The 15,279-nt window shown below is 47.3% G+C and overlaps 1 protein-coding gene across 1 annotated transcript; it reads left to right on the top strand.

The window, feature by feature from the left end:
• The first annotated feature begins 6,405 nt into the window (after positions 1–6,405).
• On the top strand, positions 6,406–8,506 carry LOC135818999 (uncharacterized). Its single transcript, XM_065332152.1, has 2 exons — positions 6,406–6,612; positions 6,729–8,506. The coding sequence occupies exons 1-2, from the start codon at positions 6,425–6,427 to the stop codon at positions 8,056–8,058; spliced, it is 1,518 nt and encodes a 505-aa protein (XP_065188224.1). The 5' UTR covers positions 6,406–6,424; the 3' UTR covers positions 8,059–8,506.
• Positions 8,507–15,279: the final 6,773 nt, after the last annotated feature.

Raw genomic sequence — 15,279 nt, 5'->3', positions numbered from 1 at the left:
GTGTGGCTGTCGAGAATTGCCATGGGGAAGATATAATCTCGGGGAAGATTGTGGCAGCGCTCTCTGGAAATGGCTGCCACCTAAGACCATCTCCTCCACCAGTTTTAAGTGCATTTCACTTCAAGAGGAAACCGAACAAAAACTTTAATGAACATTGGTTTCACTGTAGCGGTGGTCTATGGAATAGTTAGCGTCACCTCGCGTGTTTTTGTATGTCTTAGGAAATTCAAGTTTGCCTATCTTTCTACCAATTGTTATCCCAGTTCTGCATACTTACCGATGTCATGTTTAAATACATGAATTGCCTGTGTGTAAAGCTGAGCTATTGTTTGGCAGCTATGTGCAGCAGTTGACTCGAGCACGTAAACCTACGGATATTGCCCCTTATACAGTGCACATTTCGTGGGTTTGATTCCCATATGAGTAGAAGGTACGAGGGGGGTTCTAGCACAAAGTTGAACCCGGAAGTGACCTTTCGATGTGATGACATGACCCTGTCACTTTTTGACGTGACCCTGTCACTTTTTGACGTGAGCCTGTCAGAAATTGACAGGTTATTTCGACATTGCAATATTTTGACGTGTTAACGTGTTTGAATCACGTGCTTACCGGAACTGTCATGATTAAACTATTTTTTGTGATGAATATGCATGTGGGGTGTTGTGAGAACTCAGTTTTGCGATACACGTCATTAGAATATGATGAACCTTCGTTTTCATGTAACACTCGCGTTAAACACTAACTTTGTCTTGCATATCTTTGCTTACATCTGCAAGCAGGCTCTACGTATGCTGAATTTTTGCTGGTATATACATGTACAGTCATGTACATCTATGTAAGCTACCCAGTGTGCTTACTCTCCAGAAACCACCACTGCATGGAGTATGTACATGTACATGCTGACAGTGCTGCATCAATCTATCAATGTCACGTACTTAGTAGATCCTCGAGGCTCATAACCCCAGCGTGCTCACTAGTACTAAAGCTCTAGATACCACCACTACATGGAGCATGTACATGCTGACAGCGCTGCATCAATCTATCATCTGTCACTGAGATGTTGTCGGTGATGGAAACAGGAGATTCTAGTACAATGGTTGTGCATGCTGACATGGCCAGTGATGACAGGAGGTGCTATCCGCTCACGCATGAAAGAGCAAAGCCACTCGAATGTTCTATAATGCTAGCACACACACACTATCACTACCCCAGTCCGAGTATTAATCATGGTTGTGCATGCTGACACTATTGGAACTAACCATGATATAATGGAAGCCATGACAAAACCATTTCCACATGAAACAGCAAACCCGCTCGAATGTTCTGTATGCTAGCACACACTATCACTACCTAAACGATGACAGGTTGGAGCTAGCTTGGCGACCGGCATTGGAAGCCACCTCCGCATGAAACCACAAAGCCACTCGAATGTTCTAGCACACACCACACTCAATCTACACAAGTAGGATTCTCGGACCAGTACTTATTTACATTGATAAGAGAAGAAGAAGAGAAGGACGAGTGTATTGAAAGAAGAAGAGAAGGACGAGCGTGTTGAAAGAAGAAGAAGAAAGGTATGTTATTTATTTTGCATTGTGAGCAGAGTAGAGTAGGGTAAAGTTAATTATTGTACATTTTTTTTTGCATTCTAAATTTCAGATGGATAATTCAAACCAGCAGCAGCAGCAGCACGGGGAAGCGGTGGTGGTGGAAGACGTTATCCGCATTAAAAACAACGAGACGGTGACCTTTGAAGACATCGCATTTCAAAACGATGCCATGATGGTGAGAGTGACAAAGATCAGAAAGCGAAGTCGCTATTTCCTACGCTCAGGAAGAATTATTGCAGTAAAGAGCGTCAACTACAAATGTAGAATTCTATCAGATAATGAGCGGTGATTTTAGTCAGCATCTACTTGGAGTTCTTTCATACAAATATTACACACACAGTCTAAGTCTTTCTTCTAAATACATCTTTTCATCTTACACTACTAAAAAACAGAATAAAGAATAAATTCCACAGAGAAGTAATATGTTTGTAAGTGTATGCATGTGTGAGTACAGTGTTTGCATGTCTCGTGTGTGGGTTATGCAAATATTGTGTTTAAAAACACACATTGCTTCTTACCATTATTCATTCAAGCGAATAACTCATCATCATCATCCTCCTCCTCCTCATCCTCTTGTCCAGTGGATGCGGACGTCCATCGCTCCTCAAACACTTTCAATAGTTGCTCCAGTGTATCGCATGGAATGACCAGGATGTTCTCTTCCCTCTCCTTGCATGTTCGCTGGGTTGTTCTGCACTCTCCGACGTGACGACATGGGATAACCCCCAGGGTACACTTGTACGTACGAGTCTCCTTTTTCCAGGCGATAGTCGAAGGGTAGACATAAAACTCATCCATTGTTCGCATCTTGAACGCTTCGATAGGTGTTGTAGATGTCCCCTTCACATACACGTCACAGCCGTGGGTTGTTGTTCCATCTCCACTACTGATCTTTGTTGGGTAGAAATTAGTGGCCACTCTGTGTACCCTCTCAGATTGGAGCGCCCTCCGTATGGATGGTGACACTCGTAACAGCCCCTCGACAACACACCGGAGCTCCTTAGCCAGTTCTACAACTACCTGGCCATATTTGCCCTTGCGAGCAACTCCCTTCACCTTTATAGCAGATATGGGGCCTTCCGTATAATGAAAGGACCACCCAGCAGCAAGTTCGGGGTATTTCTTCCCCTTCGACTTATGCCTGGTCTGAAGACCCTTAGAAACACCATCCACTACAAACTCCATAGAGGTTCTTGAAAGCATGTTTGAAGGTTTTGAAAAAACACTGGAGAGAGAGAGAGGGGGCTACTAGTAATTGCTTCTAAAAACTGATACTGAGGGTGGGCAGATCATAGCTATTTATACTCTGCAACTGACTAGCCCTAATAGAATACAAATGCATTATAATTGTATACTGTGAACAGGCAGCTGCGCAGCTAGTGCCGAGACTTGTTTACCCACATACCTACCAACAAAGATAAACAAATTCAATATGCTCCTAGTCTGTTTTGCAGTCCGCGGCTGTCTTTGACATCTACCACCCGATTGCCCCATGCAAAGTCTCCTGAGAGGACCTATGAATACATGCAAGCAAATTCAGTATACCTCGAAGTATATGCATGTAGGATCTGTGAGATTGCACAGCAAAGTCTCTAGAGACACCCACTTGGAGATGTGGACGACGTCTTTGAGATTAACCTCCATTTGTGATGCAATGTTTGCAATTATAGAGTTGCATCCTTGATGCACATGAAGAGGTGTATGCGAATGGAATATTTGAGATTGCTCCAACTAATGGGATATGCTCAATATGCTCCTAGTCTGTTTGCAGTCCGCGGCTGTCTTTGAGATCTACCGCCCGATTGTTCCATGCAAAGTCTCCTGAGAAGACCGTGTGATGCAATGTTTGCAATTATGGAGTTGCATCCTTGATGCACATCAAGAGGTATACGCGAGCGGAATCTTTGAAATTGCTCCAACTAATTACTTGCATAGCAAAGTCTCTACAGATAACAGCACATGGTGATAATGTCACAGTATACCCTGGTTCTGCTTGCAGATGTGAGCAATGTCTTTGAGATTGTCTAGATTCACATGTGTGTGTGATGCAATGTCTCCAATTATGACATCGTCATATGAATAAGCCAGTGACATGCCTCGAGTGTGTTTACCGGTGTCAGATGTGAGCGTATTGAAGTATATCCAACTAACACATCCATACTATTATCCATAAAAATAAAAACACGCACCATCTCTCAACTACATCTACATGCATAAAAACAATGGGGGTGCATTAGATATCTTCATAATTGTATAGAGGTGCGATGACGCGTGTTAGTTCTTCTTCTGGTGAGGGTGCACCCTCACCAAAGCAATCGAGATTGAGCGTGGAGAGTGTCTTTGAGTTAAAGCGTACCGTACCGCGTGGTTTCCTAAAAGAGTACCGAGCGGATCTAGACGAGCATCACAGAGATGTACTCACAGTGCTCAATGGACTTGCACAAAATATGCGAAGTGTTTTGCTGAGGGAGTTGGAGGTGCAGCAATTTAAAACCGTTCTCGTGACCTGCATCATGATGGAGAGAAGCGATGCATCCGGAGCTACTGTGTCAACATCGCCATTTTTCCGCAGTTCCCCCATATCCATTCTCAATCCACATGGCATTGATGACCAACTATCCAACGCCTTCGGCAAGATCATATCCAAGGTTGATGGGTGGCTCCAGGCTGGCTCCGGTTGGACTGTGGTTCGGGTGCGAAGCGTGCACATTGACATTGCCAAGTATCTCCCCATGCACGGCTCATCTTATCTACCTCTACCGCAGAAGATCTCCAAAACGAAGGGGGTGATCAACGTTCGTAATACCGATGATCAGTGTCTGAAATGGGCACTTCTATCCGCACTACACCCAGCTGAGAAGAATGCTCAACGGGTTACGAAGTACCAGTCGTACGCACAAACCCTGAACTTTGATGATGTGGACTTTCCTGCAACTCTTGCGGATGTGTATAAGGTGAGTTTGGATGAGGAATGAGTAATTGTAATCCTTCCAATCATACTTCGATCAATGTGCTAGTGTATGTGTACCATGATGTATGTACATAGCCACATTCACGGAGTTGTTGTTGTTTCTGTGTGTGTATGTGTACATAGTCACATTGAGGTGTTGTTTCTGTGTGTGTATGTGTGTGTATGTGTATGTGTTTCGTTAGGTGGAGACTGCGAACAATCTAGTTATCAATGTGTTTGGATTTGAAGGTGACTGTCTCTTCCCATTGAAGTTGACGGACCATGAAAACGATGCCAGCACCATCAACCTCCTGCTCCTTCATGAAGATTTGGCAAGCCATTTCTGCTGGATCAAAGATTTTGATGCGCTATGCTATCATCTGAACAAGTGCAAGACTAGGACCTACTTTTGCATGAGGTGTTTATCCGGTCACCGATCTCCGCAGACTCTCGCCAGACACCAACTGTACTGCGCCGACGCGAAGCCTGCTGTGATCAAGCTACCAGAACCCGGTGAGACGCTCACTTTCACGGAGACCAAGCGGAGAATGAAGATGCCATATATCATCTACGCTGACACTGAGAGTGTTCTCAAACCCAGCTCGGGGCAGCATGGAGCCCACACTATTCGGAATGCAGAGCATGAACCCTGTGGAATTGCTTACATCGTAGTGCGGTCAGATGGAGAGGTGACGAGACGATTTCTTTACAGAGGTGAGTCACACTCCATAAATACAAATGCTGCTCTTTATTGTTTTCACGCATGCCAACGTTCAATCTCTATATGTTGTAGAAGTAAACTATCATACTGTTACTACTAGTTACGTATGAATTGACTTGCCACATTTCAACAGTCTATCTTCATATACATGTATGTATAGACATGTATAGACATGTATCTTATTTCTATTTTGTGTTTGTGTGTTTGCGTGTACACGATTGTTATGCAGGAGAAAACCCGATTGAATCGTTTTTCGAGGAGCTCGCGGGAGAAGATGAAAGAATCACCAATGACCTGCAGCACATACGACCCATGAACATGTCAGCGGAGGAACAGCAACAGTTTGAAAATGCGAATGAGTGCTGGATTTGCAGCGATGAGCTGGGTGATGATCGAGTGCGAGACCACGACCACATCACGGGTAAATACCGCGGTGCAGCTCACAGCAAGTGCAACATCAACCTGCGGATTACACCAGAGACTCACCCAATCCCAGTAGTTTTCCACAATCTGAAAGGTTACGACGCCCACCCACTCATTTCAGCCATTGGCGCCACCTCATCGGAGAGCACGACCTACATGAGCGGCGGGAGAAAGAAGACCAAGAAATCCGGTGAGATCAAGATCATTCCTAACAACATGGAGCGTTACATCTCCTTCAGCTGGGGGCGATTCCGCTTTGTGGATAGCCTATCATTCTTGAATGCTTCGCTGGACAGGCTTGTAAAGAACACACCCAAAGACTCATTTCACCATCTGAGCTCATTCTCTAGACTCACCCACACCAACATCAACGGTATGGATGACAGCAGCAGCAGCAGTAGCAGCGACGATTCATCTACCACCAACATTTACCATGATGATACTTCAGCTGATGATCTGTTTGAGCTGCTTACTCGCAAAGGAGTCTACCCGTATGAATATGTAACCAGTACAGCGGTGTTTGATGAGACATCACTACCACCCAAAGACGAGTTCTTCTCTTCATTGACGGAAAGCCACATCAGCGATGATGACTATGAGCATGCTCAACGCGTCTGGTCTGCGTTCAAGTGCAGAAACATGGGAGACTACCATGATCTATACCTCAATACCGATGTAAATCTTCTGGCTGACGTCTTTGAGACATTCCGAGTCACAGCCATGAACACTTACGAACTCGATCCGGCACATTACTATACTCTCCCCGGACTCGCCTGGGATGCCCTGCTGAAGTACACCAAGGTATCCCTCTCTCTTCTGAGTGATGTGGATATGCACCTATTCATCGAGCGTGGTCTCCGTGGTGGGGTGTCAATGGCTTCACATCGACATGGCAAGGCAAACAACAGGTATGTGCATGTATGTGTGTGTAGTCAGTTGAGTCATTCTTCTATTCATTATGTGTCTATCTGTCTGTATGTGTATGTGTGCGTGCATGCGTATTTATACCCCCCACATGCAACAGGTACATGAAGAGTTATGATGAGACCAAACCATCCACCTATCTCCAGTATTTAGATGCCAATAATCTTTATGGCTGGGCGATGTCACAGCATCTACCAGTATCGCACTTTGAGTGGTGCCCACCGACACGCGAGCTCCTGGATAGCATCCTCACTCAAGCGGACGATGCCTCGCTAGGCTACATGATTGAATGCGATCTCACCGTACCAGATCACTTGCACGACCTGCTCAACGACTACCCACCAGCACCGGAGAAGATGACCATCAGCGAGGAGATGCTCTCCCCATACCAACGCGACCTGATGAAGAGTATGTCGATCACCGGACTATCCTCACCTAAACTGGTCCCTCATCTCATGCGCAAGCAACGGTATGTGCTCCACTATCGCAACCTACAGCTTTATTCCAAACTTGGACTAACCATCGACTGTGTACACCGTGTACTACGCTTCAAGCAGGAAGCTTGGATGAAGCCGTACATCGAGCTAAACACAGAGCTCCGCAAACAAGCTGCCAACGACTTTGAAAGAGACTATTTCAAGCTGATGAACAATGCCGTATTTGGCAAAACTATGGAGAATGTGCGAAGGAGAGTGAACATCCGCTTGCTGCGAGCGGACGATGATGAGGACAGGATCCTCACAGCCGTAGCCAAGCCGACGTATGTTAGACACGTCATGTTTGACAATGACCTCGTCGGCGTTGAAAACAGAAAAATCCGCGTCTCCCTCAACAAGCCCGTGTACATCGGAATGAGTGTACTAGATCTCAGCAAGGAGTTGATGTATCGCTACTACTATTTCAATCTCAAGTCTCACTATGCCGAGCGTGTGCGACTGCTGTACACCGATACGGATTCCCTCATCCTCCAGTTGGAAACGGATGACTTGTACGCGGACATGATGAGCGACTTGGATGCGTACGACACCAGCAACTACCCCACAGATCACCCGCTATACAGCCAGGTGAATAAGAAGAAAGTAGGTAAATTTAAAGATGAGCTAGGTGGAAAAATGATGAGTGAATTCGTAGCTTTACGCTCCAAGATGTACTCATACAACGGTGAGGAAAGCGGACAGCGGGCCAAGGGTGTCAAAAGAAGCGTGACGAAGAAGTTCACCATCCGCGACTACGAGCGTTGTCTAACAGAAAGACGCACCTCTGCTCACCCTATGACTGCGCTGAGAAGCCACGATCATCGCATCTTCACCGAAACAGTTACGAAGACCTCACTCTCGCCATTCGACAGTAAAAGATACATTCAGCCCGATGGTGTATCCACGCTGGCATACGGTCATCGCCGCATTGAACCCTCGCACGCGTTACAGTAAACAATGAACTACCAGCATTGAGATTCTGACTTGATTTTCATACAGCTATAGCCATACATATTGAGATAGTGATGATGATGCAATGAATCTCCATGTTAGAATATCCAATGAATTATTTGTTAGAACTTCATCATGCTTCTTCAGCAATAGCGAATAATCAGCAAGCAGTTTTCTTTAGAGTTTTTCCCATTGATTGGTGCTGATCCATGTGTTGAACTTATCCGGATAGCCTTTCCACTTGACGAGGGATTTACCGTTTCTCTTGCGAAGGACTTTCTCCACCCGAAATCGGGTTTGTGTGGTCTTCTGCAACTGCTGCTCGTAGAAGCTGCCTATGATGGGTTCATTCATGAGGTCTCGTATGCGATAGGTGACGGGCTGTGTTGTTAGCACACGATCAATGATGAACACCTCTTCAGTCCAATTGGGTGTGTACCCCTTTTCAAAGTGTCGCTTGCTGACTGTGATTCTAACCTCATCACCTGTGCTGTAGCGGGGTTTTGCATGTAATCTTTTGGATGATTCAAGATGATCCTGAACGAAGGGTGCATTCGGTTCTTGGGAGGCTTCAGTGGGAGTCATCTTGATGCTGCGGTGCTTGCTGTCGTTGTAGTTGCGTACCAGTTGCGGTAGCACATCCACATACACATTGGTTGATTTAGCCGTAAAGTAGCGCCACATGCGTGACTTGAGTGTTCTGTTGAAGCGTTCCACAACGACTGCCTTGCCTTCGTTGTGGGTGCTGTACATGTGAATGTCGTTGTCGGACAGCCAGCGTTTGAATGTTGCATTGTAAAACTCTGTGCCTTCATCCACCCACAGTTTTCGAGGTGAACGTCCACTTTGCACGATGATCCTTTGAAATGCATCTCTAACGCTCACCCCAGTTTTCCGCTCCAGAGGCATCACCCACGCATATCTGCTGAAGAGATCGATGACCGTGAGCAGGTGTCGAACACCCTTGTTGTACTTGGCAAATGCTTGCATGTCAACTAGGTCTGCACTCCAAATTCCATCGAGATCCTGTACAACAACTGCTCTGCGTGGAAAGCGTACGCGACGTGGTCTGTGCAAATCGTGTGCCAGACCCTCCATCCAGCTGTCATCTGTGCTCTTGCGTGTGCTATTTTTACCCCTACCAAGCGCTCTACCACCAGCGCCGCGGACCCCAGTCATGCTCAGCACCAGTCGATCGTTCTGAGCGGTGTCACTGGTGAACTGGCAGGACAGTGCACGCAGGGTTTCAGTGATGCTCCTGAACTTGCAAAAGAGTCGTCCGACCAGGATAGCATAGTGTCCACACACCGCTGTCGCAGGATTCTGCAGCACCTGGGTGTTTGTGTAGAGTGAGCAGTCGGTGAAACCCTCTGCGAAGTAGCGCTCCAAACCAGGCTCGTGATAGTCACGTTCCATTCTTTTCAGCGTGCGTCCAAAACTGTCAAACACGAGCACGCGATCTCGCTCTCGGCATACTGTCAACCAGTGGTGTCCACCCTGAGGTGGGTCATACACGGGTACAACGTTGTCTGTGTTGACAATGCAAAACTCTCCATCCTGGAGAGCGTGAGGGAGAAGATCGTAGCTGGACACTCCTCGAAAACCACTCACATGTCGCAGGCAATCCTCGATGTGCACATTGCTCAGCGGTACATCCATTCCACGAGGTTGGGTGTGCTCCTATTATTGCTATTACAAGGAATTTCCTTTGAGTATATTGGAGACTTTAGCCAGGGAGCGGCTACTGTTTTTCAAGACTGAGATCACAAAATCTGTATCGTTAGTCAACACCTTGTGCAGACCATGCATGAAGTGGTCCGGATTCATAAGCTGTGCTTCCAGGGTGGCGGCATACGTCTGCCACATTTCTTCCAATCCTTTGAACTTGTGACCTGCCGATCCAGGGGTTGCGAGAGATAGTTGAATGATAGTCTGCAGCTTGGGTTGGAAGCTGGAGAAGCCGGGCATGAGTGTAGAGAGCCCGATATCACGCAGGGCAATCCTCTCGAAAGGATACTTTGACAAATAGATGCGATTCGTTTCATTCACCAGCGTCATGTAATCTCTCCAGATCACGGCCTCCACACGTTGTCGTGCAGACTCCAAAGCACCTGCAAACGTGGCTGGGTTGTCTTGGAAAAGCTGTTGCAGTTGCGCACGAGCGGTGAAGTAGCTGCTTTTCACAAACACCATGGGAATGTTTCGCCGTGCTAGTTCATCTGAGAGACTCTGTAGAAGGATGCGATCAAAGTCGGAGTCCTTGGTGATGCTTAACGAGAGAGTAGAGGTGGGCATCTTCTTCTTCAACCTCACATCGGCGATGGACTCTCGAACCGCCCCAGTGCTTGCATCGTAGTTGAGAAGATCAGACGCAATCACATTCAGAACGGAATCATAGCTGATGAGGTCGGGGTTGTTCTTGAAGTGACGCTCATACAGGCTCTTGATGTGTGGGTGCTTTTGAAGCTCCCCGCGTGATAGTCTACCCAACGTGTGATCCGGTATGTACTCCAATGCCTTCTTGGCATTTCTCAAAAAGTCACCATAGCTGCTACCGCCACCACGACCCTCAAACACACCGCGACGGCGTCGGGTTGATGATGATGATGGTAGTGTACCCACAACATCCCATGATGATTTTCTTCTTTTGACAATGTACTGCGAGTGTCGTTGCATGTATTCCAGGGTCTTCAATCGTTTCGTTTTCGGGATCATGAAAGCAGTCTCGTCAGATCCTCCAGTACGGGTGATACTCTTCGGGAGACCCTTACTGAATCGAACGGTGAGGCGCTCCATGATTACCCTAACTAGAAGGAGAATTTATTATTATTCAAAAATCAATCCCCTTCTGCTTAGTTCACCAGTCTATTCACACACACATGCGAGGTAAACACACACCAAATTTGACAAGGATGGGGCGGTGGGTCAGGAAGGTGTATTTTAGACAATCGCAGATGTAGAAAATAATTCATCAATCGGCAATGTTAACTATCACACGTACGTTTGGCTTCAAAGAATCTACTATTCAAACAGAACCTTGTATGTATCATCATTGCAATAGGTGGAATACTCGTTGCGTGAGCAGTGAATGGCTAGTATAGGGCGTTGGCATGCAGTGAGAAGCTTTTCGTACAGTCTAAACACGAGACCAGACTTGATGCACTGCCCACCAAACAGAGTGTTCAGGTAGCGCTTGATGTTACTCTTGTCGGTAAAGCGAAATAGATAGAGAAAGTTGGCATTGATCTTCATATCCTTGATATTATCAAAGCTCTGTGAGAGAAAGAATACGTTCAGCTTGTAGTGATGACTGTACATGGTGAAGAACTTGTAGAGACACTCACGCTGATCACCGTGCTTGAGTGACATGACCCGAATATCATCAATGATCACATACGTGTGCGGCTCGATGTTCATTTCCTCGATGTTCTCGGGGAGGGTGCTGTAGTGCTTGAAGCTCTTCACCCCCTCCAGACGATACTGCTCTGCAGGTGTGTTGCTGATGATCACCAGTCGCTCCGGTTGAACTTTGTTCAGAAGCTTTTTCAGGAAGTATGTCTTGCCCATGTTGCTCTGACCCAGGAACAACACATTCTGACCCCACCCGCGGAGAGCGGGTAGGATTTCTTCGAACCACCCCTTTCGTTTGTACTCCAATCCCGATATGGGTGGTGGTGCGTGAGAATCTCGATGCACCCTCGCCGGTTGGATTACGGGTGGAGCAGGAGGGGGAGGAGAGTGATGACGATGGTGGGTAGCATGACGCCTCGTCGCTGTAGAAGTTACAGCCCCTCGACTAGGTGCGAACAGTGATTTGAAGTCCATTGCTTACTACTTCTAGGAGGAGAAATATGTGATCAAATGTTGAATGTGGGTGCAATGTGTGCCGAGTTGCTGGTGTTGCTGCTGCTTGCTCTGTTCAGATTCTCTCTGATCTTACTTGCGAATGGTGAGCTGTGTGTATTAGTGGTGGTGGCGGTGGTGGTACGTCGTCTCGGAGATGATTTCCTCGACAGTCTGGCATGGATGTTGGATTTCACTCTGGATTTGGCCTTCGACTTGATTTTTTGAAACAAACGTCTTCCGGTGGATTGAAGTTGCTCACTCACCAGGTTCGCTGTACTCTTCTTCCTAGACCTTGTTGTTCTTTTCCCACGTGTCGCACCTCGCACTGTGGGGTGGGCTCTTCTCCCTGAGACTCGCGATGAGTTGCGAGATGTCTTCCGATTGCCTTTTCGCATAGTATGATGCGTGCGTGCTTTCTTCTGCTTTGCCTTTCCATCACCAAAGACCTTATCCACCACGTTGTCACCCACAGAAGCAAGTGCACCCATGGCCAATGGGATGCCCATGGATTTCAACAGTGGCAGACCCTTGGCCAAGAGACCAGGGGGTATGGACAGACCACCACGTTGCATGATGGGGTCACGCATCGACTTCATCTGTCTCTCGATGATGTTGCCACCACCCTCACCATTTTTACCTTTTCCCAGCAGCATCGGTAGTAGAGAGAGTCCAGCTAGGGCCCAGGGAAATCCACCACGTTGCATCGACAGCTCACGCTTTGCAGGTTGGGACATGTGCTTCTGCAACTCACCAGGTCCGAGTCCAATCAGATTACCGAGCCAGCTAATGAAACCACTACCACTCTGGCGCTGAACTGTGCTCAAGTCACCACCAGTAGCGAATCGCTGATGCGTAGCTAAATCACCACCATCCATGTCTCACAGACATCTCCATGTGCACCGTATCTTTATCTTAACACAGAGAAATTCTTCAAACTACTTCGCTCTTGATCCCCCTCTCCTTATCCATGGTGTACACGTACTGATCCATACAGAGCATGTTGATCTTGATCGAGGTGTCGGCATGACTGGGTAGTCTGATGGGCGAGTTGGTCACCGCGCTGAACTGATAGTCAATCGTGAGATTACCTCGAGCTTTTTGATTGTCCACCTGTCGATCCAGGTTCAAGTTGATTGGTATCATGAAGAAATGGTTGCAATAGTCACTTGCATTGATGGGGATCTCCATACCATACGTTTTGCCCAGGAACTCTCGAACTAGATTGTAACCACGCAGGTACGATGACTTGTTATAGTCGTAGAAGTAAGTCCCATCATCCTCGTTCTCGGTGCAAGTCCACTCGAACTTGAGAGGGCTGTCGAAGAGCGTCTCGTCGTTGATCATGATGCGAAGCTGCGATAAACCTGCATGAATCATGGCCAGACGGTTGTGGGAGTGGGTGACAGCACCCGTACCGAAAGCCGGCTGATCTCGGGATTTCAAATCTTCAAAGTAAATGATGAACTTGCGTGGAATGTCTGCGTTGTGTAGGAGTTCGATGGTTCCAGCGTCGTCCGTGATGCTCTTTTGGATCTGTCGCGCACACCACGTGTGGAAATACAACTGCTTGGAGAGGCGCATCTGATCAACGTACGCACGATCCATGCGATACGTAGGTACGACAAAATCAAGCTGGGTGAGCTCGATGGTGATGTCACCAACGCTATCCACACTGTTGGCACCTCCCCCCTTATCCGTGACGATCAAGTATCGAGATAGTTCGGCCTGAGGTAGATCAAGCTTAATCTTCACCTGTGTGCCGGGTGGCAACCAAGAGTCATCCACGTTGAAGAATGGAAGGAAAGGACGCATCTTGTACTGGAACCGCCCGGATTGCGTGCGCACGATGTTCTCCTGCACGGTGTTGCTGAATGCCTGCGTTTCAGAAAGGAGCACCTGAGGTCTTCTTTTTACTTTAAAGTCATCAGCAGTGTCGTCAAAGTCATCACCATTCACATCATTCGTTTCGAATGCATAGGCTCGTTTGCGCTTCACACCGTACTGGTAGTGTTCCAGGTGAATGCCCTTCAAAGCTTTCCGCGGGTCCAGTTTTTGAAGACCGAACAGATCCGAGTCGGAATACTGGAGCTTGGACACATCACTCTCCATGAGACTCAGCACATGCTGCACGCTTTGCATGTCCATGATCTTGCTGGACTGAGTCACTTCCGTACCGTTTAGTTCCACTCTGATGTTCTTGAAGAATGAAAATGCGGGTGAGGTGGGGCACACCCAGTGTGGATAACTCCGACTGTTACCACCGTTTCGTCCATCTTTGACGGTGTAGCTGAACTTGGCGATGAAGTAGCTCTCACCCAAAGCCATAAAGTTGGGTGAAGACATATCCAGTTCATGATTCAGGGAAGGTGGAGATCGATCGGCGGATGAATAGAGCACAACACTGCGCCTTCCCTCCAAAAGTGAGTACTTTTTTTCATTTCTTTCCAATATGCTACTCTGCACGACCTTTGAGCTGTTCAGCAGACCTTTAAACGCATCGGGGATCTGGGGGGTGATGAGCTCCTGTGCCATGGTTGCTCTTCTCCTTCTTTGCTTTAGAGGAGAAATTCTTTTCACTCTTGTCCTCCAGATACCCATCCACAACATCACGTGCTTCTTCGTAGATACCCTTCAGTTTGACGTGCTCTTCACTGGTCAGCACACCATCTTGCATGCACGCACCCAGCTCCATGGTGAATGCATCTTCAGCCTTGTCCCATCTCTGCTGTGAGAGAAGAAGCTTCTTCTGTAGACCACGATGTGATGAAACGTGCTTGCTGACACATCCGAGAACAAAGCTGACCAGGGTTGACGCTAGTGATAGCCCACCCACGATTCGCTTATCCACATCGGCAAACACCGTGGTCTGCCCAGCACTCAGAGCAAACTGTACACCGAGAAGGAGGGCTAGTAGGATATGTCCACGCGTCAAGCTCTTTTCAACCGTGTGAATTTTGTTTTTCTCCAAAACCTTTCGGTCTTTGATTTTTCTCAACAGTTGACGAAGATGATCCAGACGGAATTGACCCTCGAGATTAGCACCACCACCACCACCACTAACACCCACAGAAACGAGATCCACGGAAGTGCTTTTCACTAAAGCCATCTCTGCAGTTGTCTGTTACTGTACGGAGGAAATCTTTTCGATTCGCATGTCCAGGTAGATAGGATAGCCTGGCGTGATGAGCTCGCCAGTGTTGAATTTGAGCCAGAAGGTCATCTGGCGTACACTTTCGTTTTGAAGCATGATCCGTCTGTCACTCTGTGAGAATACGTAGTTGTTCACACCGTTCAGGGTTTGCACGAGGAACGTTTTCACAACTCTAGAGTCCATGTTATCCTCATATTCAATCGATGGGCCGATGAGATCTGTGTACA

Source organism: Sycon ciliatum, chromosome 6 (genome assembly GCF_964019385.1).
Source record: "Sycon ciliatum chromosome 6, ocSycCili1.1, whole genome shotgun sequence".
Classification (NCBI taxonomy): Eukaryota; Metazoa; Porifera; class Calcarea; order Leucosolenida; family Sycettidae; genus Sycon; species Sycon ciliatum.
Note: the sequence above shows the minus strand (reverse complement) of the source record. Positions and strands in the feature narration are given on the sequence as shown.